The sequence below is a fragment of the Pituophis catenifer genome, unplaced genomic scaffold, assembly GCF_029215685.1.
Source record: "Pituophis catenifer annectens isolate HBS135680 unplaced genomic scaffold, rPitCat1.0.hap2 SCAF_4, whole genome shotgun sequence".
Taxonomy (NCBI): Eukaryota; Metazoa; Chordata; class Lepidosauria; order Squamata; family Colubridae; genus Pituophis; species Pituophis catenifer.
The window spans coordinates 3,177,142-3,203,407 of record NW_027256884.1 but is presented as its reverse complement, the minus strand read 5'-3'; the positions used below and the strand labels follow the sequence as shown (position 1 = coordinate 3,203,407).

Below are 26,266 nucleotides of genomic sequence, written 5' to 3'. Positions count from 1 at the left end.
TACCCCAAAAGTTTTTTATTAAAATAAATTCGATAAAAATCAAAAAAATCCGATTTAAATCAAAAAACTCCGATTCAAATAAAAAAAATCTGTTTTTTTTTATTTTCTTTTAAAAAATCATTGATTTTTATCCACCCTGGTGTATACACAGTATACCCATACAATGAAATTCACTTAACACCCAAAGACCAGGTCCAACACATATAACAATCCCCAAACACCCACCCACCCACCCACCACAAATTCCCCGCCCCTAAACCACCCAAACATCCACACAGCAGACCAAGTAATGCTGTCCAATTTACTGGAACAAGCTATGTTTGAAGAACAAGTAAAAGAAACCATGTTAACTTGGAGGAAAAACTTTGGTTATAGAGGGTCAACAGTGACTGTTGTAATTACAAGTCGGTTGCCGAGCATCCAAATTTTGATCACGTGACCCTTGGGATGTTGCAAAGGTCATTAAGTGTGAAAAGGGGTTGTAAGCAGTGGTGAAATGTAAAATTTGTTGCTACCGGTTCTGTGGCCATGGCTGGGGGGGTGGGGGGTTTAATGTGACTGAGTGGGCATGGCCAACTTTTTTTTTTCTTTTAAAACCATTTTTTTAAAGGTTGTAGAAAAAAATGCTTTTAAAAGCCTCTGACGATCCCAGCTGAGCCACGCGATCATCAGAGGCTTTTTTTTTTAACTTTTAAAAGCATTTTTTCAGCCAAAGAGGTTGTAGAAAATACGCTTTTAAAAATAAAAATCATGTGGCTCAGCTGGGCATGGGGGGGGGGGGGGCAGGGATTTTTGCTACCGGTTCTCCGAACCACCCGCCTCCATAGCTACCGGATCGGGCGATCCAGTTCAAACCGGGAGTATTTCATCCCTGGTTGTAAGTCACTTTTTTCCAGGCCTGTTGTTAACTTCGAATGGCCACTAAATGAAGGGTTGTAAGTCGGGGACTGCCTGTATTCAGATAGCTTGCCTCCATCCAACTTTAGCTGTAGAAAAACGGCATCCGTGAACTTAAAACTGGGCAAATTGTAAAAAAATATATAAAGCCTGCCAGTTAGGATGGCAGCAGAGATGTTGAAAACATCACCTTCCAATTGTCACCTGACAACGACCATTATCATCAGCTATAAAACATTATTGGCTGCCCAAAGTTTGCAGCAAGAAAGAACTTTTTTTAAAAAAAAATTCTCAATATCTCCTTCCCAATTACAGGTAGCAAGAGTTCATTTAGTGACCGTTTGAAGTTACAACGGCACTGAAAAAAAAATGTTTTTCCACTCTTAGGACAGTTGCAGCATCCCCCACTATCACGTGATCAAAATTCAGAGGCTTGGCAACTCGCATGTACTTATGACAGTTGCATTGTCCTGGGGATCACATGATCCCCCTTTGGCAACGAGGAGCAAAGCTTAACAGCGGGTCAAGAGAGGTCATAAAATGTGAGCAGAGCTCACTTAACAAACTGTTTTGCTTAGCGACAGAAAATTCCAGCTCAATTGTGGTTCTTTGCTAAGGATCACCCTGTTTCCCCCAAAATAAGACATCCCCTGATAATAAGTTTACTATCAGTTTACTACCGCATGTGCAGTGTGCATCACGCACCAAATGCGAGGTGCACCCCAAAAGAAGGCATGAGGTAAGTAGAACAGCGCGCGAGGGGGAGTGATCAGCTGTGGCACACAATCTTTTTTTTTTTTTACTTTTAAAAGCATTGCTTTTAAAAGGTAAAAATAAAAGCCTCTGACGATCGCGCTGCTCAGCTGCGATTGTCAGAGGCTTTTTTTTAAACCTTTTAAAAGCATTTTTTCTACAACCTCTTCAGCCAAAGAGGTAGAAAAAATGCTTTTAAAAGTATAAAAAAAAAAAAAGCCTCTGATGATCGTGTGGCTCAGCTGGGCATGAGGGGGTGGGGGGGACAGAGGTTTTTGCTACCGGTTCTCCGAACCACCCACCGCCATCGCTACAGGATCGGGCGACCCAGTCCGAACCGGGAGCATTTCACCCCTGGCCAAACGCTTATTTCAGGGCTCAAAATAATATAAGACAGGGTCTTATTTTTGGAGAAACACGGTACCTGTCCAACCAGGTAATCGAGTTGACCTTACAAGGAATTTTAAAACTTCTAGTCATTAAATCTGGGAGCCTGCAGGGTGAAAGGAAACTCCAGGAATCACCACAGTAACATGTTCCAACAGAGGAGAAAGAAGATTATTATTGCTTCCATAATTTTCCCCAGGCTATACAGGTATTAGTCACTACCCAGTCCCTGGCATCACCTGTTCTGACCCAGCCTTAGCAGAAGCAAGAAACAGACTCCTTGTCACAAAAAAAACCCTCTTGATTTATCTCCTGTAAATTAATTGCATTCACCCACCGAAAAATCCAGGCAAGAGTCCTTCAAGGAGTTAACGGCAGTAACAGACCTTATCAGTTCCTTGCGATAATTGCCAGGCTGTGAGCTCCCAGCTGCAAATTAAGTTCTGACAAGCGTCTCTGTGACACGAAACACAATAAGCGAAATCTCCAGAAATACGAACGGTTGTCTCCTACGATCACCACTCCCTTTTCCTTCTATTTCTTCCCCAGTCAGGGAGGGGCCATTCAGCGCCCACGTCTGCTTTGCTTCCCGAGTCAACTCGTTGTCTTCCCTTGTTCTCCTCTCCTAACAGCTCTGTGCATACGTGCATCTGGAACAGGCCCCAGCTGTTCTTCCTCCTCACTCATCTCAGCCTCCAAAGGCAGCTGCCTCTCCGGTGGCTGGGAAATGTCAGACGGCCCTGACTCTATCTCTGCATCCAATGCAGAGCATCCATAACAGCCTTCCTCAGACTCCAGGACTGGCCCAAGTTCCTCCCCAACCTCCTCATCGTCCAAGTCTGCCTCTAGTTCCGCTGGCAGCTGGCGGGCCACAACACCACCTCTTAAGATGCCCATAAATGTATTTTAATGTTATTTTTATAACCTTAAAAGCTATGAAGAAACTATTATTTACTATTTATTAATTCAATTTATATAAACCCGTATCACAAAACACGACTCTGGACGGCATACAGTGATCGAATAACCACAAATTGTGCACTTGCTGTTATGATATATTGTTATCTATGCTAGCAAATATATCAGAGATAGGGTAACTTTTTTTTTTTAAAGCTGCGACAATGGAAACGCTTGTTATTGAGGGGTTAAAAGCTTCAGTAAAGTTTATTTATTGGTCTACTTATAACTCGTTCCAATCCCCAAGGACGCTGGGAAGCATATATCTGAAATAATTCAAGATTTTCCAGTTCCAATTGCCAAAATGTGAATAGATGCGCCTTAAATCACACGGCTTAAATCAAAACCTTACCATTCCAACAGAAACCTGCTATGGTAAAAGAAATACAACCTACCCGTTCACGAGACTCGGTATTTATTAGCCTTATACTTTAGCTGATGTCTCAGTGCAAACGTTTTTCATCAAATTTGGATTCTTAGGGCATCTTTACGTTTCTATTTTGCTAAAAGAAAAAAAAAAAACCATTTCGTAGAAACAAAACCCCAACCAGGAAAACTCCAAATATTTATTAACACATATCTAAATATATTGACAAGCAAATACAACCTAAAGATCTCTGTAACGATGTCAGCAAACATACAGACAATAAATAAATACTTTTGACTTCCAAAATAATCAGAGTTCCTCACCTAAGGCTTATGTGCCAACTCAGGGTCCTTCGGCTAAGAAAACAGGCACTTTCAGGGCTTACTGTAGTCCTCGACTTATGACCACAATGAAGCCCAAAATTTCTGTCGTTAAGTGAGATGCTGGTTCAGTGAGTTTCTCCGACCTTTCTTGCCGTAGCTATTAAGTGAATCACTACACTTGATAAGTTAGTGACGTGGTTGTTAAGTGAATCTGGCATCCCCACTGATTTCTGCTTGTCCGAAAGTCACAAAAGGAAGACACAGCAACGGTCGTAAGTATGAACCAATTGCCAAGCCTCTGAATTTTGATGACATGATCATGGGCATGCTACAGAGGTTGTAAGTGTGAAAAATGGTCACTGAGTCACCTTTTTTCAGTGCTGTTGTAACTCTGAACAGTCACTAAACTGACTGTTGTTAAGTCGAGGGCTATTTGCACAGGTAATCTGGACTTACATCAGTTCGTTTAGTGGCCATTCAAAGTTAAAACGCCACTGAAAAAAAGTGACATAGGGCAGTTTTTCACACCGTTGTAAGCATCCCCACGGTTACGCCATCAAAATTCAGAAGTTTGGCAACCGACTCATCTTTATGACGGTCGCGTGATCCCCTTTTGCGACCGCCTGACAAGCGAAGTCAACGGTGGTTAGGCAGATTCACTTAACAATCGGGTTACTAACTTCGCAACTGGAGCGATTCCCGTTACGACGGTGGCAAGGAAAGCCGTAAAATGGAGCAAAACTCAACTTAACAACCGTCTCGCTTAGCAACAGAAATCTGGAGCGTCGTAAGTCGAGGACTAACCACCAAAAGGAGTTGCTAATCATTGGTCAGGAAAGAGATCTTGCAGTCACGCTGAGTAACTGAATGAAATTGCATCAATCGATGTGAAACGGCTATAAAAATGCATATCCAATGCTCGAACTAATTGGGAAAAAGCACAGGGGATACAGAGATAATGTTAAAACTGCACTTGGAATATTCGAGACAGATTTGCCATCCTATCTAATCAAAGGACTGGAAAAATTGCAATAAAATAAAATAAAATAAAAATGGGAGGCAGCCGAAATGATTAATGCGGGGGCATTAAACTATTAGTAATGACTTGACATTAAGGCTGTTTATTATCTCTGCAATCCCATGAAGCATACCTTAATTGCCAACTGTAGCAAAGAGTAGTGAATATTCTAGAAGTTTAAAAGCTTCTTAAATGTGTCAGGTTAGGAGACCAAAGGAGTGACTTGCCTGGCACAGTCTTACAAATGCATAAAAAAAATCTCATATTAATCTAGCAAATTTATATTATTATTGATACACTGTTATGTGACACTCAATTAATACTATATCTGCCCCATTCAAATTAACTTTTAACAAACAATACAGGTAACCTATTGCAACAATAGAATTGTTTAGTTTCATGCAAATGAAAATTTATAAAATTTCATAATCCCAACACTTTAAACACTGGCTTATTTAGCGTAAAGAGGCCCTCAAAAATTTCAAGTATTTAAATTATGTGCACTTTCCTGGCTATTCAAATCAGCTTTCGCACACAGGCCACTTCGTGAACTCACAATAAGTATCAGGAAATTAACCTGCCTGTATTTGCTTATGAAATGTAAAAGCCAACTTACATTTAAATCCATACGGTTCAATACATATAGTCATCCACTTGATGGCAGTCATTCAGACACAAAATATATAGTTATGGACTAAGGATTACAATAGCACTTTTATAGGCATATTAACATCTGGGTAGAGAATGGGAGCAGATCAGAGAAAATTAGGTCTCTGGAGAATAGAGGGGTTTTTTTCTTCCATGGTATATATAAGCTTTCCTACTGCCATAAGATAGACAGACAGACAGACAGACAGACAGAAGATGATAGATAGATAGATAGATAGATAGATAGATAGATAGATAGAGTTAGAAAGATAGATATAGAAAGATAGAAAGAATGATAGAAAGGAAGGAAGGAAGGAAGGAAGGAAGGAAGGAAGGAAGGAAGGAAGGAAGGAAGAAAGAAAGAAAGAAAGAAGACAAAAAGATGGATGGATGGATTGGTAGATATGGTAGGTAGGTAGATGATAGATAGATAGACAATGATAGATAGTTGATATAGAAAGAGAAAGAAAGAAAGAAAGAAAGAAAGAAAGAAAGAAAGAAGAAGAAGAAAGACAAAGAGATGGATGGATGGATTGGTAGATTAGGTAGGTAGGTAGGTAGGTAGGTAGGTAGGTAGGTAGATAGACAGACGATAAGATAGATAGTTGATACAGAAAAAGAAAGAAAAGAGAGAAAGAAAGAAAGAAAGAAAGAAAGAAAGAAAGAAAGAAAGAAAGAAAGAAAACAAAGAGATGGATGAATGGTTGCAGGAGAGAGAGAGAGAGAGAGAGAGAGAGAGAAAGAGAGAGGGAGGGAGGGAGAGAGAGAGAGATCCCATTCTCATTTTGTTCAGCCATAAAATAAATGCTAGGATTAACGTCATGTTTTGGCTTTCATATACCAGTAAAAAATTTATTTGTGAAGCTTTGTGAGACAGTACACTTTCCCTTATCACAGTGTGCATTTTTATTGTTTTGAAAATATAATTAGCAGTATATTTATCTTTAAAGTTGACCTTGGGATGAGCTCATTAAAAAAAAAAGGCTAGGCCTCTTTGGAGCAGAGCTGAAACAATACACAACTGTTTTTGTTAGCAGAATGGGTATCGCTCAACCCCTACAAACCTATATGACATTATAACATTGTGGAGATATTATACAGTGTAATTAGGGGGTACACACAGGGAGACAGAATATAGAATATGGAATGACGGGAATTGGAAGGGAAGGGAAGATCAAAAGAGGAGGAAACAGCAATCTAGAAAAACTTTATATCTGAAGGATGAGATTCTGCATCATATCAGTCTCTGTATGGCTTGCACAAAAAGGTTAATAATATAACTATTTTTTTTACAATTAGCTAGGTATGCCAAGCTTTGGGTAGAACTTGGTAACTAGCCATTGTTCTTAATGCTAATCAAAACTGGCTAGCTTTCATTTTGACAATTAGAATACAGAAAATTAGAGTTGGAAGGGACCTTGGAGGTCCTCTAGTCCAAGCCCCTGCTCAGGCAGGAAACCCTACACGCCGTGATGGCGAACCTATGGCACGCGTGGCAGAGGTGGCACGCAGCACCCTCCTGATGGCACACGAGCCGTCGCCCCAATTCAGCTCCCGTGGCCAGCTGGCCTTCTGGTCTCTGCAGCACATGCATGGGGGGGGTGGGACGCATGCGGGGGGTCACATGTGCATGCACAGAGGGGCCAGGCGCATATGTGGGGGGCGGGGTGCATGCACAGGGGAGCACATTGCATTTTGGGGGTTCAGGCGTGCGCGCGCTTGGGCATTTGGTCTGGAAAAGGTTAGTCATCACTGCCCTACACCATTTCAGATGAATGATTGTCCAATCTCTTAAAAACCTCCAGTGATAAAGCACCCACAACTTCTGGAGGCAAGTTGTTCCACAATTGATTAATTGTTCTCACTATCAGGAAATTTCTCCTTAGTTCCAGGTTGCTTCTCTCCTTGATGAGTTTCCACCCATTGCTTCTTGTCCTGCCCTCAGGTGCTTTGGAGAATAGCTTGACTCCCTCTTCTTTGGGGCAGCCCCTGAGATATTGGAACACTGCTATCATGTCTCCCCTAGTCCTTCTTTTCATTAAACTAGACAGACCCAGTTCCTGCAACCGTCCTTCATATTTTTTAACTTCCAGTCTCCTAATCCTCTTTGTTGCTCTTCCCTGCACTCTTTCTAGAGTCTCAACATCTTTTTTACATCGTGGTGACCAAAACTGGATGCAATATTCCAAGTGTGATTTTACCAAAGCATTATAAAGTAATGTTAACACTTCACATCATTTTGATAACTGTGAGTGAAAATCTGTAAATTTAACCTCATAACATAAACGTGTTATATTCCCCCAAAATCTGTAAGCCCCACTGTTTATTAGAATAATTAGATCACATAATTAGCCATTTTATGGCATCCATAAAATATTAGGAAACCATCTGTTTTCATTATTTTGAGTTCGGTGTTTCACTTACCATGCCCAGACATAGTTTCGATGACAATATGAAGAATAAAATGCTTATTTCAAGCAACTTTACAGGTAGTCCTGTGATTTTGCTTGTCAGAAGGTCGACAAAGGAAGATCACATGACCTCAGGAGACTTCAACCGTCATATGTACATGCCAGTTGCCAAGTGTCTGTATTCTGATCACATGACCATGGGGATAACACAATATTCATTAAGTGTGAAAAATAGTCATAAGTCACTTTTTTCAGTGCCGTTGTAACTTTGAACCGTCACTAAACAAACCGTTGTTAAGTTGTCATGTTCTTATTAGGAGCTATCTTTGCCACGTAACTCTAAACTACGGAATTAAGCATCTCTTCCAGAACAACTTCTACTGCAAGGAAAAATTTAAAAAGAAATTATCCTGTTTCGATTATCGACAGCTTACTATGGACATGAATAAATTGAGGAACTGAACCACGTTTTGACTGAAATAAAGCATCTTCAAATTGCCGTCTTGCTTCAGATACTGAAGAAAATCCATTTCTAGTTACAGTCAAGTTAAAGATTGTAAGTTAAAGCACTTACAATCTTTAAAAAGCACAAGTTTCTTGGCTAAGACCACAGTCCTTAAAGGGAGAGACAGACAAGGCATCCCGTCTGTCATGTGAAAACAAGATTTAATGACAGGATGGGTTTTTTTTTTTCCTTTTTCCCCCCTGACCTAAATTCTGATTTTTGTAGCGAGTGAGTGGCTGGTAGGTTGGTTTTTGGCAAAGCAAGAAATATCGGAACAAAACACAATAAAATGAAATACATCAAATTTACACCAGAAGAAATAGTATGCATATTTGTTGTCAGATCGGTGTCCAGTGCGGAAGAAGCCGTTTTAAACCGTCTGCCACTGAAGCCGTAGCCCCATATTTCAGCAGAAAAAGTGACTGTAAGGAAGAGGCACCCCAACCTCTAAAGGCAACCCCCCCTCCCCATCCCAATGTTATTTTTCAATTGCACCACCCTTTTGTCTTGCAGTGAGTCAGATCCCAGCAGCCTGAATCAGACACTCACAAAGCTATGCGGCTTGACTGGTTTTAGATCAGTGCGGTATGACGTGTAAAGCAGACCATGATGGCTTGTTCCATAAACAATGGTTACAGCAAACGGTGCACGCAAGCAACCCAAGTGCAACCAAGAGTCTGGCAGACGGCTCCCGGGGGCTTTGGTTTCAATCTGTCCTGCGTGGGTTTATTGCAATGTTTTGGGTTTTTATAATCGAATAATCATCTAATCCAGGCGGTTGCGAAATCACAGAGCCTCTCAAAAAGGCTGGAAAACTGGGAAATTCCTCCTCCTGGATAGTGAAAGCCTGAAGTTCCCAGGAGGGAGAGGAGTTTTAGGCGTCTTTGGAGGGAGGGAGGGAAGGAAAGGAAAGAGATGGAAGAAGGAAAGAGAAGGGAGGGAGTGGAAGGAAGGAACGAAGAAGGAAGGAAGGAAAGAGGAGGGAGGGAGGAGATGGATGGAAGGAAGGAAAGAAGAGAGGAAGGGAGGAAGGAGGAGGGAGGGAGGAAAAGTTGGAAGGAAGGAAGGAAGGAAGGAAGGAAGGAAGGAAGGAAGGAAGGAAGGAAAGAAAAGAGAGAGGAAGGAGATGGAAGGAAAGAGAAAGGAAGAAAGAAAAAAGAGAGATGGGAAGGAGAAGAAAAGGAAGGAAGGAGAATAAGAGAGAGAGAAAGAAAGAGAGAGAGCGAGAGAGAAAGAAAGAAAGAAAGAAAGATGAGGAGAAGAAGAAAAGGAAGGAAGAAGAATAAGAGAGAAAGAGAGAGAGAAAGAGAAAGAAAGAGAAAGAGAGAGAGAGAAATAAAGAAAGAAAGAGATGAGAAGAAGAAGAAAAGGAAGGAAGGAGAATAAGAAAGAGAGAAAGAGAGAGAGAGATGGGAAGGAGAAAAAAAGGAAGGAAGAAGAAAAAAAGAAAGAAAGAAAGAGAGATGGGAAGGAGAAGAAAAGGAAGGAAGGAGAATAAGAAAGAGAGAAAGAGAGAGAGAGAGATGGGAAGGAGAAGAAAAGAAAGAAAGAAAGAAAGAAAGAAAGAAAGAAAGAAAGAAAGAAAGAAAGAAAATGACCCCTTCTAATGTATTTATGGGATGAATTTAGTGAGTTTTGTGCAAGTTATCCCCCCCCACTTTTTTGGGATCAAGGCTCCCCCCACCCTCAATCCCACAGCCAGGGCTGGTTGGGGGGGGGGAGGGGAGATTTGGGGTCTTTAAAAAAGGTTCTTTGGGGCCTCTGCGCCCCCCCAAAAGCGCCCCAGGGGGTCCTGCCCCCCAGGCCCCCCACTCCTCCCCGGCAATGCTGACTCCCCCACACCGCCCTCCCTTCTCCCGCTTCCCCCCGCCCCGCCGGTCCGCCCCAGCCTACCTCGCAGGGCTGTTGTGTGTCGAGAGAGGTAGTGTGGGGGGTGGCAGACTATCGGAAAAGAGGCAGGCCGAGAGAAAGGAGACTCCTTCGCCGACTCGCCCGCCACCTCCCGGCCTGAGGACTCCGAGCGAGGCCGGCCTGGAAAGCCCCGAGACGCCACCGCCGAGCGCCGACCTCCCCTCCGCCTCAGGGACGAGAACGCCGCCCGGATTGGCCCTGCCAGGCCGCCGTCCTCCTCCTCCTCCCCCCCCCTCCGCCTCCTCCTCCTCTCTCCGCCTCCTGCGCACGGCGCGAGCGTGACGTCACTAAAGCGCGCCGCCGTCGCGGGCGCCCAGTTCTTGGTTCGGCTGATCGGCCGGTGGCGCCGCCGCCCCTCCGCAGGGGAAGGGAAGCCATGTGAGTCCCCGCCTCGCCCCCCCCCTCCCCAATCCCGGCCCCGGCCCTCCTCGCCCCCCCCCGCCTCTAGGACTGGGTTCAGGGGGAGACTTTGGACAAAGCCCCTTCCCCCCCCAACTCCCCCCCCCACAGAGACACCATTGATCAGCCCTTTTCATCCTTCCCTCATGAGAAATAATTGCATTTCATCCTTCCAATTGCTCCCTCATGTCATTTAATGGACGTAGGATACATGTCATAGTAATCTATACTCTTAAGGTAAGGTAATGTAATATAATATATCAATATAATGATAATATAATATATATCTAAAATATAATAACAGCCTAATATAACATAATATCATAGCCTGCTATAATATCAGCATAATATAATCATAGCCTAATATAACGTAACACAATATAATAACCTTATATAATTATATATGATGTGATATAATGCAATGTAGTTTATATATCACTATAATAACAGCCTAATATAACGTAACACAATATAATAGCCTCATATATGATGTAATATATGATATCACATATCACATATCAATATATGATGTAATATATGTTGTGATATAATGCAATGTAGTTTATAAATATATAGCTATAATAACAGCCTAATATAACATAGTATCGTAGCCTAAGATATTAACAGAATATAATATATAATAACAGCCTAATATAACGTAACACAGTATAATAGCCTCATATAATTATATATGATGTGATATAATGCAATGTAGTATATAAATATATAACTATAATAACAGCCTAATATAACATAGTATCATAGCCTAAGATATTAACAGATATAGCCTAATATAACAGTATAATAGCCTCATATAATTATATATGATGTGATATAATGCAATGTAGTATATAAATATATAACTGTAATAACAGCCTAATATAACATAGTATCGTAGCCTAAGATATTAACAGAATATAATATATAATAACAGCCTAATATAACGTAACATAATATAATAGCCTCATATAATTATATATGATGTGATATAATGCAACATAGTATATAAACATATAACTATAATAACAGCCTAATATAACGTAACACAATGTAATAGCCTAATATATGATGTGATATATGATATCACATATCATACATCACATATCAATATATGATGTGATATATGATGTGATATAATGCAATGTAGTTTATAAATATATAACTATAATAACAGCCTAATATAACATAGTATTGTAGCCTAAGATATTAACAGAATATAATATATAATAACAGCCTAATATAACGTAACACAGTATAATAGCCTCATATAATTATATATGATGTGGTATAATGCAATGTAGTTTATAAATATATAAATATAATAACAGCCTAATATAACATAGTATCATAGCTTAAGATATTAACACAATATATAATAACAGCCTAATATAAAGTAACCCAATATAATAGCCTCATATAATTATATATATATTTATATATATAATTATAAATATATAATTATGCAGCCGCGCGGGTGATTATGGGAGCGACATGGCGCTCACATGTAACACCTCTCCTACGCGAGCTGCACTAGCTCCCGGTGGTCTTCCGTGTGCACTTCAAGGTGTTGGTTCTTACCTTTAAAGTGCTCCATGGCTTAGGACCTGGGTACCTACGAGACCACCTTCTGCAACCGATAACCTCCCACCAACCAGTACCCTCCCACAGAGTGGGCCTCCTCAGGGTGCCGTCAGTAAAGCAATGTCGACTGGTGGTTCCCAGGGGGAGAGCCTTCTCTGTGGGGGCACCTACCCTTTGGAACAGGATACCCCCAGGGATACGAATGATCCCAGATCTCCGTACTTTACATCGTGCACTGAAGACCTTTCTGTTTCACCAAGCCGGGCTGGCATAAATTTTCAAATTGTCTAAATTCTATGCTGAGGATCTTAACTGATGAGCCAAATTGGTTTAATTATTTTAAATTGTTTTTATTTCACATTATATGTATGTTATTCTGACTGTTCACCGCCCTGAGTCCTTCGGGAGAAGGGCGGTATAAAAATTAAATTAATAATAATCATCATCATCATAATATATGATGTGATATAATGCAATGTAGTATATAAATATATAACTGTAATGCCTAATATACCATAGTGTCATAGCCTAAGATATTAACACAATATAATATATAACAGCCTAATATAACATAACACAATATAATAGCCTAATAAAATTATATATGATGTGATATAATGTAATGTAGTATATAAATATATAACTGTAATAACAGCCTAATATAACACAGTATCATAGCCTAATATATTAACACATAATATATAACAGCCTAATATAACATAACACAATATAATAGACTAATATAATTATATTACTGTGTTTCCCCGAAAATAAGACCCTGTCTTATATTTTTTTGAACTCTGAAATAAGCGTTTGGCCTTATTGCCATGCGCTCAAAAGTCCGATTGGGCTTATTATCAGGGGATGTCTTATTTTGGGGGAAACAGGATATCTATGATGTGATATAATGTAATGTGATATATCATATAATATAAATATATAATATAATATAACATAACTATAACAGCCTAATATAACATAATATAGCCTAATATAATAGTCTAATACAATATTAACACAATATAATATATAATAGCCTAATATAGTATCATAGCCTAATATAATAGCGTAATAATATTAACACAATATAATATATAATAACAGCCTAATATAATTATAATATATGATGTGGTATGATATAATGTGAACTGAAGACGTGGCTCTTCCGTCAAATAACCTGATCTGCTAGGAGTTGCACAAACTGTAATAATTTTAAATATGGTTTTTAAGGGGTTTTTAACTTATTTTGTGATTTTGTGATTTGTATTATTGATTGTTGTTGTAAGCCACTCTGAGTCCTTCGGGAGAATGGCGGCATATAAATCGCAAAAATAAATAAATAAATATAATATAATATAATATAATATAATATAATATAATATAATATAATATAATATAATATGCCGGTAATATAATATATAATATGTAATAACCTAACATAATATAATTAATAACAGCCCAATATAATGCAGTATAATACATAATAAAAAGTAAAAAGTACAGTATTTTCAATATTAAGCAAAAATGAAGAACACGGAGGCATAACCTGAAACTGACAGGAAGGAAGTTCAAAAGTCACGTTCGAAAATATGGCTTTACAGAAAAAGCAGCAGAAGCAGCTCAGAACCAACTTCCTGTGGAGATAGTGGGTCAATCAATCAATCAGAAACTGAGTTTAAACATGCTTGGGATAAATACACGTCCATCACATTACATCCAACAAAAATTCTATGTGTGTGTAATTAATTAAAAAGAAAACAAAAAACAGATAAACTCAAAAGGGCAAATAAACTTTATGAACCAACCATTACATCTTTTTCTACCGTCTATTTTCTATGTTTCTTATTTTTTAAAAAAGTCCTACTATTTTCTTTCCAATATCTCTTTTTCCAGGGCTGATTACTGGAAATCTCAGCCCAAGAAATTCTGTGATTATTGCAAGTGCTGGATAGCAGACAACAAACCGGTATGATGAACTTCTGATTAAATCTAAGTCCTGGGATTTGGGTTTTAACATTTTAAATTTAAGCTTCATCAGATAACATTTGATATTTGGTTAGTTTCCTAGCCTTTTTTCTTGTGGCTGGCAGGGTAGAATAAATGCAGGCAATATAGATTAATGCCTGTGTATTTAATGTTTAATATCTTCAGGTTTAGTTGGATCTGGATTCTTGGGATTAAATTTGGAACTTTGCTTGTTTTGCTTTTGGTGTCACCTTTATTTAAGAGCTGAAACATTCCTCATACAAATTTATACAGTTTAGGGCAGTGGTCCCCAACCTTTTTATCGCCGCGGCCCGCTGAGCGCGCGCAGGGGTGGGGGCACGGCCCATTGCGCACGGCCCAGGAGCTTTTGCGCACGGCCCAGGAGCCTTTGCGCTGCAGCGTTTATGTCCCCCGGCCGCTGCGCGGCCCGGTGCCAGGTACTCCACGGCCCGGCACCGGTCCGCGGACCGGGGGTTGGGGACCACTGGTTTAGGGCACCTTTTAAAATCACCTAAAACACTTGCAGGAATAAAATGGCATTGAAACCATTCCTGATCAGATTCTTTGAAAAATTAGACGTTCTTCAAACAGGGTTTGAAAGTTGAAATATTTACCTCAGCTGCCTCAGGTAGATGTGCTTAGCTTCAGTATTTCGACGTAGTTGTAAAGTTTATTTTTCTCTAATTTAGGAATGTCTCTTCCTTTTTTTTACAGAGCATCGATTTCCACGAAAGAGGAAAGAACCACAAGGAAAATGTGGCAAAGAAAATTAGCGAGGTAACTTGCCTGCCACCTCCTTGAACCTGACCGGAATGTTTTTTAAAAACCCTGCGTCACGCATTCCTGCTCCATCTTCTTTTTAAATTGCAGATTAAGCAGAAAAGCTTGGACAAGGCGAAAGAGGATGAAAAAAGGGCAAAGGAGTTTGCGGCCATGGAGGAAGCAGCCACAAAGGCCTACCAAGAAGATTTGAAAAGGCTCGGATTGAAGGCAGGTAGGACTATCGAATCGAAAAACCATCATTGGCAATTGCAAGTAGCCTCCCTTGACTCGAATATACAGAATCCATAAAAATACAGTTAGCCTGCATTTTTAGTGACCGTTCGAAGTTACAACAGCACCGGAAAAAAATGACTTAGGACCATTTTTCACACTTACGACCATTGCAGCCTCCCCCTGATCACGTGATCAAAATTTTGGAAGCTTGGCAACTGGCATGTACCTACGACAGTTGCAATGTCACGTGATTTTTGCGACCTTCTGACAAGCCTAGTCAATGGGGAAGCCAGATTGACTTCACAGCCACGTTACTAACTTAACAACTGCAGTGATTCACTGAACAACCGTGGCAAGAAAGGTCGTAAAATGGGGCAAAACTCACTGAACAAATGTCTCTCATTTAGCAACAGACGTTTTGGACTCAGTTGTGGTCATAAATCAAGGACTACCTGGGATTATATTCCAGTTTGGTATCATTTTGCAGGTAGTACCTTTACTATTCTATTCAATTCAATTCAAATCTTTATTGTCAGTGCACAACATCTGTACAATGAAATTGATTGAGCTCCCTCAGTGCACACACACCCTCAACACAATAAAACTCACAGTGAAGACAGAAAATCCCTAACCCAATAAATCATATTAACAAAACACTCAGTCCTATTACACCAGTGTGAACATGTTACACGTTGCGCCTGCCCTGCAGTCCATCATACTACTAGCAATTCATGACTTAAGTCTTAAGAAAACATCCATAGGTCTAGCAGAACTTGCTTTGTTGAATTACACCATCTTCCACTTGGCACACATCGCTAGAGTTTCAGAGATTTGAAACTGAATATTCATTATCCAAACGGTTGGGTTAGTTGTCTAGCTGTGAGGTTCTCTTAGAATTTCTCAGGTGGGCTTTAAAATCTAATATTCCGTGTCTCAGAACCTGTAGGACAGCCTTCCTTGCCGATAAAACAGGAAGAAAAGAAGGAGAAAAAGGAGAAAAAAGAAGAGAAAAAAGAAAAGGAGAAAAAAGAAAAGAAGAAAAAAGAAAAACAAACTAAGGGAGTTTCATCCAATGAAACAACGGAATGGGTGCGAGGATTTTCTCCAGAAGGCTACATTTATTATTACAACACAAAATCTGGAGGTAAATTTGCAGCTAATCTCCTTTTATAAATCATGTATCCAAAAACCATAGAAGTTATCATCAAAACACAACACAAAATGATATTTAGCAATAGATTTCTCTTTTATTTTATGATTGCTATTTATTCTTCCTCTCTGTATCCTTTTATTATATATCACCAAACTAGCAGGAATAGCCAACACTCCGGAGGATAGGCTTAAGATACAGAAGGATCTTGACAGACTTGAACATTGGGAGCTATCTAACAAAATGAAATTCAGTGGTGAAAAAAGTAAGGTTCTACATTTAGGCCAGAAAAACCAAATGCACAGGTACAGTATAGGTGGTACCTTGTTCAATAGTAGTAACTGCGAGAGGGATCTTGGAGTCCTAGTGGACAACCATTTAAATCTGAGCCAGCCGTGTGCAGCAGCTGCCAAAAAAGCCAACACAGTTCTAGGCTGCATAAACAGAGGGATAGAATCAAGATCACGTGAAGGGTTAATACCACTTTATAAGGCCTTTATAAGGCCACACTTGGAAAATGGCATCCAGTTTTGGTTGCCACAATGTAAAAAAAATGTTGAGGCTGTAGAAAGAGTGCAGAGAAGAGCAACAAAGATGATTAGGGGACAGGAAGCTACAACATAAAGAACGGTTGAAGGAACTGAGTATGTCTAGTTTAATGAAAAGAAGGATTAGGGGAGACATTATTATTATTATTATTATTATTATTATTATTATTATTATTATTATTATTATTATTATTTATTTGATTTGTATACCGCCCTACTCCCAAACGACTCAGGGCGGTGAACAGCCAAACAATAAAATACATAGATACAAAAAATTTAAAAAACCAGATAAAATCGAATTAAATAATTTTGGCCCTGACAAATTAAAACATCCCAATAATTTAAAGCAGATTAAAATTTACATATTAAAAAAGAGGGAAAGGATTAGGCCAAGCCCGCCTAGTGGAATAAAAAGGTCTTCACAGCGCAGCGGAAGGTGCACAGGTCTGGGATCCTTCGTATCTCCGGGGGGAGCTCATTCCAGACAGTAGGTGCCCCCACAGAGAAGGCCCTCCCCCTAGGGGCCGCCAGTCAACATTGTTTGGCTGACGGCACCCGGAGGAGTCCCTCTCTGGGAGCGTACCGGCCAGTGAGAGGCTGTTTGTGGTAGTAGGCGGTCCCGTAAGTAGCCAGGTCCTAAGCCATGGAGCGCTCTAAAGGTGGTGACCAAAACCTTGAAGCGCACCCGGAAGACCACCGGGAGCCAGTGCAGCTCGCGCAGGAGAGGTGTCACATGGGAGCGCCATGTTGCTCCCATAACCACCCGCGCAGCCGCACTCTGCGCCAGTTGGAGCCTCCTGGTGCTCCTCAAGGGGAGCCCCATGTAGAGAGCGTTACATGATAGCAGTCTTCCAATATCTCAGGATCTGCCACAAAGAAGAGGGAGTCAAGCTATTCTCCAAAGCACCTGAAGGCAGGACAAGAAGCAATGGGTAGAAACTCAATCAAGGATAGAAGTAACTTAGAACTAAGGAGAAATTTCCTGGCAGTGAGAACAATCAGTGGAACAACTTGCCCGCAGAAGTTGTGAATGCTCCAACACTGGACGTTTTTAAGAAGAGATTGGATAACCATCTGTCTGAAGTGGTGTAGGGTTTCCTGCCTAAGCAGGGGGTTGGAATAGAAAACCTCCAAGGTCCCTTCCAACTTACTCTATATCTAATACTGCATGAATGATTTTTTTTTCCTGGATCCCAAATTAAAGTCTTTTTTTAAAACTTTTTTTTATTATTATTAAGAATCACAGTGGGAGAAGCCAGAAGGATTTCAGGACACCGCTCAGAATTCTGAAACGGTAACTGAATGTTTATTTATTATTATAGCTATCTCAAAAAAAATCTGTCTTCATTATTTAAAATGTATTCTCAGTTCATTGAAAAATTAGTTACCTTGAATCTGTTCTGAATGGATATGATTGGGAATACAGTTATCTTTAAGAACGCATTTATCAGCCATAAGTCTGTAGTTTATGTAAAGTCCTTTAAAAGCATTATTTTCGACATGTAGGGGGGGGATTCTGCAATAATTGAATTTTATTATTGCCAAAAAGGAAGGAAGCTTATAATGGCTAAGTTATGATGTTTCACTTTTAAATGAACGTATCTTTACGGCACCTCGGATGAGGTAAAATAAAATCAGCCTATGATGAGAAATGGGTGAGACTTTAATCAGATTTATCCTTTGCTTTTCAGGAAGCAGTTTGGATAGAAGGGACAGACGACGAAGGCCACACCTATTACTATAACACGGAGACTGGAGGTGAGAGGTTTTACTCGGGGCCGCTACTTAAGACCCAAAGCCACATCTATTCGACAAGGAATGTTTAACTGTAGGTAAAAGAGAGAGGCAACGAACACGTTTGACATTTGGAGAATTTGCCTAAATGTTCTCACAAAATGGCTCCCACAAGGGATGTGGCCCATCCAATCTTCCTACCCCCAGAAACCATTTATAGGAATGTTTACCTCCCTCCCTTTGATCTCTCCCTTTCTTTCTTTCCTTCCTTCCTTCCTTCCCTTCCCTATCTCCCTCCCTTTCCTCTCTCCCTTCCTTTCCCCTTCCTTCTTTTCTTTCCTTCCCTATCTCTCTTTCCTTTCCCCTTCCTTCCTTCCTTCTTTCTTTCCTTCCTTCCTTTCCTTTCTTCCTTTCCTTTTCCATCTCCCTTTCTTTCCTTTCCTTTCCCCTTCTTCCTTTCCTTCCCTATCTCTTTCCTTTCCCCTTCCTTCCTTCTTTCTTTCCTTCCTTCCTTTCCTTCTCTCCTTTCCTTCCCCATCTCCCTTTCCTTCCATTCCTTTCCCCATCTTCCTTTCCTTCCCAGAACAACTAGACACAAGAACAGTTTTTTCCTGAACACCATCTCTCTCCTAAACAAATAATTCCCACAACACTGTCAAACTATTTACTAAATCTGCACTACTATTAATCTTCTCATCGTTCCCACCACCCATCTCCTTCCACTTATGACTGTATGACTATAACCTTGTTGCTGGTATCCTTAAGATTTATATTGATTGTTTCTCTCAATGGACTGTGGAATGGTCCAGAAGTGGGTTGATACAGTGCAATCTGCCCAGAGCCTGAGTTATAATTTTGTTGGCCATGCCCCCAGTCGTGTCCGTTGGGCCCAGTTTTCGACTCAGTCGTCTGACATAGACCTATTCTGTTCTGTTCTGTTCTGTTCTGTTCTATTCTATTCTATTCTATTCTATTCTATTCTATTCTATTCTATTCTATTCTATTCCCTCCTTCTTTTCCTTCCCTGTCTCCCTTTCCTTCCTTTCCCCTTCCTTCCTTCCTTCCTTTCCTTCCTTCCCTTAAATAAACTATTTGTTCAGTTTCCCGTCTCTCAAATCTGCAGTCTTAAATCCTTACATCTGGCATGTAGAGGCTTCTTCTTACTTTTAGAGATTGCTGCTCTAATATTTATTGCATCGTTTACTTTATATATTGAGGCTCTGTTTTTAAAAACCGGTGTAACAAAATGAAATAACAAAAAATAAGCTACAGAAGTCCAACCTTGATTTTTGATGGGGTCCAGCAGTTTTAATAGGGATCTAAGAGTATCTCTTAGGTTCGTGAAATGTGAAACAAAACGTTTATTTAATCTTATTAATTTGGTCCCACTGAAACATACATTAGGGCCTTTATGTGTTGGGTTCTATTTCTGGCATTTCAGATTTTCAGAAAGCTAATTTCCAGACTGGTCACATACCATATTTTTTGGAGTATAAGACACTCCGGACGATAAGACGTACCTACCTTTTTTGGTGAGGAAAAAAAAAAAAAAGAAATCTCCCTCTGCTTCTGAGCAATTTTGCCTCGTTGCAGCAAACAGCCTGCTTTACTTTCATTTTCATTTTCAGCATAGCTTGATTAGCACAAGAAAAAAAAAATCTGCTCCCCACAATTTACCTCCTTGCAGCAAGCAGCAGAGGCCCCTGCAAAACAGCTGAGAGCAAAACAGCTGAGAGTTGGGAGGCCGATCCAATCAACTTGTGCGAATTAGGCTGTGCTGAAGCTGAAATGAGCTGTTTCTTCTTGCTGCTTGCTGCAAGGAGGAAAATTGCTGGGAGGCAGAGGCCAAAGGGTGGTGGCCAGTAGGTGGGTGGGGCTACATTTGGTGTATAAGACGCATCTAAATTTTCACCCCCTTTTAGGGGGGGAAAGGTGCGCCTTATACTCTGAAAAATACAGTATGTAACATTTTGTTTGCTTTTACTTAGTGTCAACGTGGGAGAAGCCTGAAGGTTTCGTATCTTATTCCATAAAGAATAATCCAGATGAAAACTCTTCTGAAGAGATCAGCAAAAACGAATCACCAAAGGTGATATTTATTACCTCCAGCTAATAAATATTAATACCGTATGATTTTCATATGTGTCCTACAATGGCCATCTATGAATGTTTTTCCCGTTCCTTGATTGGGTTACTATTTACTTGATTGTTGGTCTAGAATTAATCTTGGTGTTAATACCTATTTATCTGGGCGTTGATTGTTGGCAAGGAGGTGTTTTGGGTTTTTTGTTTCTTTTCTTGGGGTTTTGGTTGTCTCTTTTCAATGGTATGTAAATGTTCTTTATCTCTATGTGCCTGTTGATAACTGTTTTGTGAGAAAGCCAGACTCCCACAAATTCTCCAGTGTTTTTGGACTTGGTTTGGTCTCAGATGTTCATAGTTTCCAATTGAAATTACATTCAAATCTGTCCATGTGTTGTGCAATTAAGTAGACTATTGCAACGAGCATGTAGTTCCTGCAGTTGGATTGTCCTAAAAGGAAGATCGGTCTATCATTATATTGCAGTTAGAAGCATAAAGACACACAGCATAGTTATAGCTTATATTTATCATTAATAGCCATTACTAAGAAAATACTGCAAATTGTATCAGTAAAATTAGGGAGAGAAGCTTGAATAAACTCAAGAGAGTGGTTGAAAAATTGATCTTCTTATCGCCAAGATTGTATACTCACTGAATATAAAAATCCAAATATCTTAACTTTGGGCTTCTTCTTTTTTCTTCAAAGAAAGTAATAATATTGTCCTAGGGGATAATCACTTAAAGTAAATGGGAGCCAGCCGTGTGCAGCAGCTGCCAAAAAAGCCAACACAGTTCTAGGCTGCATTAACAGAGGGATTGAATCAAGATCACATGAAATGTTAATACCACTTTTATAATGCCTTGGTAAAATCATACGTGGAATACTGCATCCAGTTTTGGTCACCACGATGAAAAAAAGATGTGGAGACTCTAGAAAGAGGACAGAGAAGATCAACAAAGAGGATTAGGGGACTGGAGGCTAAAACATATCAAGAACAGTTGCTGAATTGGGTATGTCTAGTTTGATGAAAAGAAGGACCTGGGGAGACATGATAGCAGTCTTCCAATATCTCAGGGGCTGCCACAAAGAAGAGGGAGTCAAGCTATTCCTCAAAGCACCAGAAGGCCAGACAAGAAGCAATGGATGGAAACAACCTAGAACTAAGGAGACATTTCCTGACAGCAAGAACGATTAATCAGTGGAACAACTTGCCTCCAGAAGTTGTGGGTGCTCCAACACTGGAGGTTTTTAAGAAGAGATTGGACAACCATCTGTCTGAAGTGGCATAGGGTTTCCTGCCTGAGCAGGGGGTTCAACTAGAAGACCTTCCAACTCTGTTATTCTATTCCAAGAGGTCTATTCCAGGGGTCTCCAAACTTGGCAGCTTTAAGACTTGTGGAATTCCTCAGCCAGCAAAGAATTCTGGGAGTTGAAGTCCACAAGTCTTGATGTTGCCACATTTGGAGACCCTTGTTCCATTCCATTCCATTCCATTCCATTTCTATTCTATTCTATTCTTACATCATTGCATAACAGGATGTTCCCTCTCTTGTTTCTCAGAGGAAGACAGGCAGCAATGAAGAAAAGCCTCGCAAACCCAGAAAGATCAGCCCTTACGGAGAGTGGCAGGAGGTGAAATACGAGAATGCTGACCGCAAGAAGAGCCCATCTGTTCCATCCGTAACCTCTTCGTCTCAGAAGCCCCTCTCTTTCGGCAAATGGGAGGAAATCACGGAAGAAGAAGCATAGTAAGTCCTGCTTTATCCACCTGGAAGCCAGTGACAGCTAGATTTGGGCAGCGTGACACCGATAATCCCAGTGTCCAAATTACATTGCATTATATATATATTTTTCTGGTTCCTGGTTAATAGTTATAGTATGAACTGAGGTGCTGAAGATATTGTCTTTGCAAGGAACTGTCAGATTTTGTTGCAAAAATCAAATCCAGAAAGCACACACAGGCAGATTGATGCAGCACGATTCATTAACTTCTTTATATACATAATAATACATGAAGATGAATGTACAATACCAATGTAGAAAATTCTTCCAACGTAGCAGTTACAAGCAAAACACAAGGCAGGAGAGAACAGTTAGTTTCATTTCAGCAGAGCAGACTAGTTTCAGATTCTCTGCACAGACTCAGAAGCTGCAGACTAAGACACGCCCTGGCTCCAGTCTCAGCTCCCATTGGCTGACTTAGTTGCTATGCCTATTCATTGGCTGACCTTGTTACCATGTCTCTGCCAGTTCATGAATAATCTGACAGGAACCTGCTTAATAGGTATATACAGGGGAACACCATGCATTTGTGTCGTATCTTTTATTTACAATACCAACCTGCCTAAGCAGTTACTGCTGTAAGGGAGATGGGTGATTTAGAAAGAGTAGAGTAGAAGGGGAAGGGGAAGGGAGAGGAGAGGAGAGGAATGAGAGAGAGAAAAATGAGATAGACATAGATATAAACAGATGATATAGACAAGATAGAGAGAAATGAGATGGATGATAGATAGATGATAGATAGATGATAGATAGATAGATAGATAGATAGATAGATAGATAGATAGATAGATGATAGATAGATAGATAGATAGATAGATAGATAGATAGATAGATGATAGATGAGAGAGAGAGAGAGAGAGATGGATGATAGATGATAGATTAGATAGATAGATAGATAGATAGATAGATAGATAGATAGATAGATAGATAGATGAGAGAGAGAGAGATGGATGATAGATAGATAGATAGATGATAGATAGATAGATAGATGATAGATAGATAGATGATAGATAGATAGATAGATAGATAGATAGATAGATAGATAGATAGATAGATAGATAGATATAGATATATATAGATATATATATCATCTGTTTATCTCTATTATCTATCTATCTATCTATCTATCTCTCTCTCTCTGAGATAGATAGATAGATAGATGATAGATAGATAATAGAGATAAACAGATGATAGATATAGATATAGTCAGATGATAGAGATAGCCAGATGATAGACAGATAGATAGACAAGTGATAGACAGACAGATAGATGATGAATGGACGGACAGACAGACAGGCATGACCTATCTTATAAACACAGACATATAAAGGTTGTGAGAATTTAAAGTAAAATTGAAAAGTAACATTTTGGGGAATAGGGCATTAACTGGAGGAAAGAGATTGTGCACCCTTAAAACACCCTTCAAACCTACCACTTCAGAGTCATTTACTCTTCAGAAGGTTTGACAGTCACCTGGACTTAATTTTAATTTAAACCAGAACGGTCAAAGAATGTTCATTTAAGGAAGTTTGATTCTTTTCACCGACTTCTTTTACCTACACATTCTGCTCGTTTGTCCTCCTTCAGAGATTTTAAATTTTCGGTTTTTGAGAAGAACGAGGGGGAAAACAAAAGTTCTCATTTTATGCGCAACGGTAGATACGGGCAGGATTGCCTTCTCGTAGCCCAGTGAGAACCTTTGCATTTGTGAAGATAACACCTTTTTTATTGAGCAAGATAATTCTCTGTACGCTGCCCTGAGTCACTCGCGAGAGGGAGATGGACGGTCTCTAAATGTGATCAATAAAATTTGTCCCCAAAATAACCCCCTCCCTTCTGATATCTGCCATTATTAATAGCTAGAGCTATGCAAACTTCTTTCTGACGGTTATAACATTTGTGAAATTCGCTGGTCACAACCTTCTTTCTGTTTTCAGGAAACACTTGCATTAAAAGAAGTGAGTGGTGTATTGGCCCAAAGGTGTAGCTCTCGCCTCACAATCAGGAGGCTGTGAGTTCAATCCTAGGTAGAGACAGATATTTCTCTCTCTGGGCACAAGGAGAATATATCTGCTGAATAAAACTCCGTACTGGTGACAGGAAAGGCATCCAGCCAATAATCACTCAGCTCCATTCAGTTGTCCAGACTCCACCTCGCAAGGGATTATGGGGTCATTAAAAGAGGATGACTTGAGTTAAATGATGTTTATATACACCCAGGCACCTTGGTACCTGAGCCAGTTTTATTTTCAAACAACTTTTGTTCAACAAATTTTTCATTTTCCTTTAGTGAGAAGGTCGACTTGGAGCTTCCAAGTAAGGAGAGCAACAGCGCCCCAGTTGTAGAAATACCAGACGACGCCAAAGTGATCTTCAAAGAAAAAACGGTCACTTCCCTCGGCGACACCACGGAAGCGATGCCGGTTTTCAGAAAGCGGAAATTTGAAAACGGGAAATCTCGAAACATTCGGCAGAGGCTGAGCGATCACTAACATCCTGGCTGCATTGTCAAAAAAAAAAAAAAAAACACTTTTGAGGACAAGAAAACGAAAGGACGCCGGGAAAAGACGGACTGTTTAAACAATTCCTTCACAAGACACGACTGTAAAAGCCGATTTTTAGAGCTCATCGTTTTTCAAACAGTGTCTTGGGTTTAAAATGTACATAATATTTGTTTTCCTCCCCCAAGTTATGTTATTTTAGTTTGCTGGGTTTCTTTTTTCCCCCTTTGTGAGGTCGTGTAAATATATTTTTTAAATAGCGGGTCAAAGGCGGTTCAGCATACCTTACAAAGGAGCATATTGTTGTGAATCCTTTTCCAAGAAAAATAAACGCAGTTACTTGCTTAACGACGTCTTTGTAAGTTTTAGCAAATGCTGGGTTGCGAGGAGAGCAAACGTAAAATACCGCAGCTGCAAGGCATGAAACATCGGTATCACGCATAAATTCCAGCTCAGAAGATTCAAGCCTATAAACTAAAATTCAATAATGGTCAGGATTAAATTGATGCCAGATTAAGAGTTAACAGAATTCAGGAGTGATTGGACTCGGAACATTTGTGGAGACATAACGATACTAGGCTAAGTCCTCTCTTGACTCCACCCCAGTGGTGAAATGCAATTTTTTTGCTACCGGTTCTGTGGGTGTGGCTAGGTGGGCTTAGCTTGGTGGGGGTCATGTGACTGGGTGGGCGTGACCAACTCTTTTTTTTCTCTGCCTCCAACACAGAGCCCTCGTCCGGGCCTTCCCCAGACTCCAGGACTGGCCCATGTTCCTCCCCAGCCTCCTCATTGTCTGACTCCGCTGCCAGCTCTGCAGGCTGGAGGTGGACCACAACAACATGATCATTTGCATATGTGTGTGTAGAACAGTGGGGAAAAAAAATCAATTCGCCCAACCGCACGTTCCCAGCTAAGGTCAAACGAAGTGACCCTCTGCCGCCTTATTTCAGCTCTCGTGCAACACAATTTATTAGTGCAATTAAAACATTTAATAACAAAATTATATTCCTGGCAAATCTTTGGTTTTCCATTCTTAGCTTTCGTGCTAAGAGCAGGTGTTCCTTTTAGAATATCGATAACAGAAGCAGAAAAAGTTTAAAACTGCAAATATTACTTGGCTTTTAAATTAAAATAATTTTCAGGATTGTGACTTGAAAACACAAATTAGGGGATCATCCCTAATTTAACACTTTCACTAAAACTAATAAGATCTCAAGTTACCTTGTTTATACAGTTTGTATATGCAGTAAAACTGGATGACCATTTTCAAGAATGCATTGGACCTTCTTCGAAATGTATGTTCTCCTTCACTGGGACAAAATGTAGTAT

At 40.0% G+C, this 26,266-nt stretch overlaps 2 protein-coding genes across 3 annotated transcripts in view; one reads left to right on the top strand and one right to left on the bottom strand.

The window, feature by feature from the left end:
* Positions 1-10,360, bottom strand: part of ELF1 (E74 like ETS transcription factor 1) — an 88,795-nt gene extending 78,435 nt beyond the window's left edge. The window contains 1 exon segment of the mRNA XM_070943325.1: positions 10,160-10,360. The gene's annotated coding sequence lies outside the window, so the exon portion shown is untranslated.
* A 121-nt stretch (positions 10,361-10,481) lies between these two features.
* On the top strand, positions 10,482-25,285 carry WBP4 (WW domain binding protein 4). 2 transcript variants are annotated; one of them, XM_070943421.1, is made up of 11 exons: positions 10,482-10,555; positions 14,051-14,123; positions 14,858-14,920; positions 15,014-15,137; positions 16,077-16,283; positions 16,450-16,554; positions 18,076-18,131; positions 18,529-18,595; positions 20,560-20,660; positions 22,215-22,402; positions 24,727-25,285. In XM_070943421.1, coding segments are annotated over exons 1-11 (1,188 nt in total). In that variant the 5' UTR covers positions 10,482-10,553; the 3' UTR covers positions 24,929-25,285. The 2 variants fall into 2 exon arrangements, with proteins under 2 accessions (XP_070799522.1, XP_070799523.1); XM_070943422.1 differs by lacking the exon at positions 16,450-16,554.
* The last annotated feature ends 981 nt before the right edge of the window (positions 25,286-26,266 follow it).

Bases quoted from the DNA above. Each gene is read 5' to 3' on its own strand.
- WBP4 (XM_070943421.1), top strand. The intron at 20,661-22,214 runs GTGATATTTATT...CTTGTTTCTCAG, and splicing joins GCAAAAACGAATCACCAAAG to AGGAAGACAGGCAGCAATGA. The intron at 22,403-24,726 runs GTAAGTCCTGCT...ATTTTCCTTTAG, and splicing joins ATCACGGAAGAAGAAGCATA to TGAGAAGGTCGACTTGGAGC.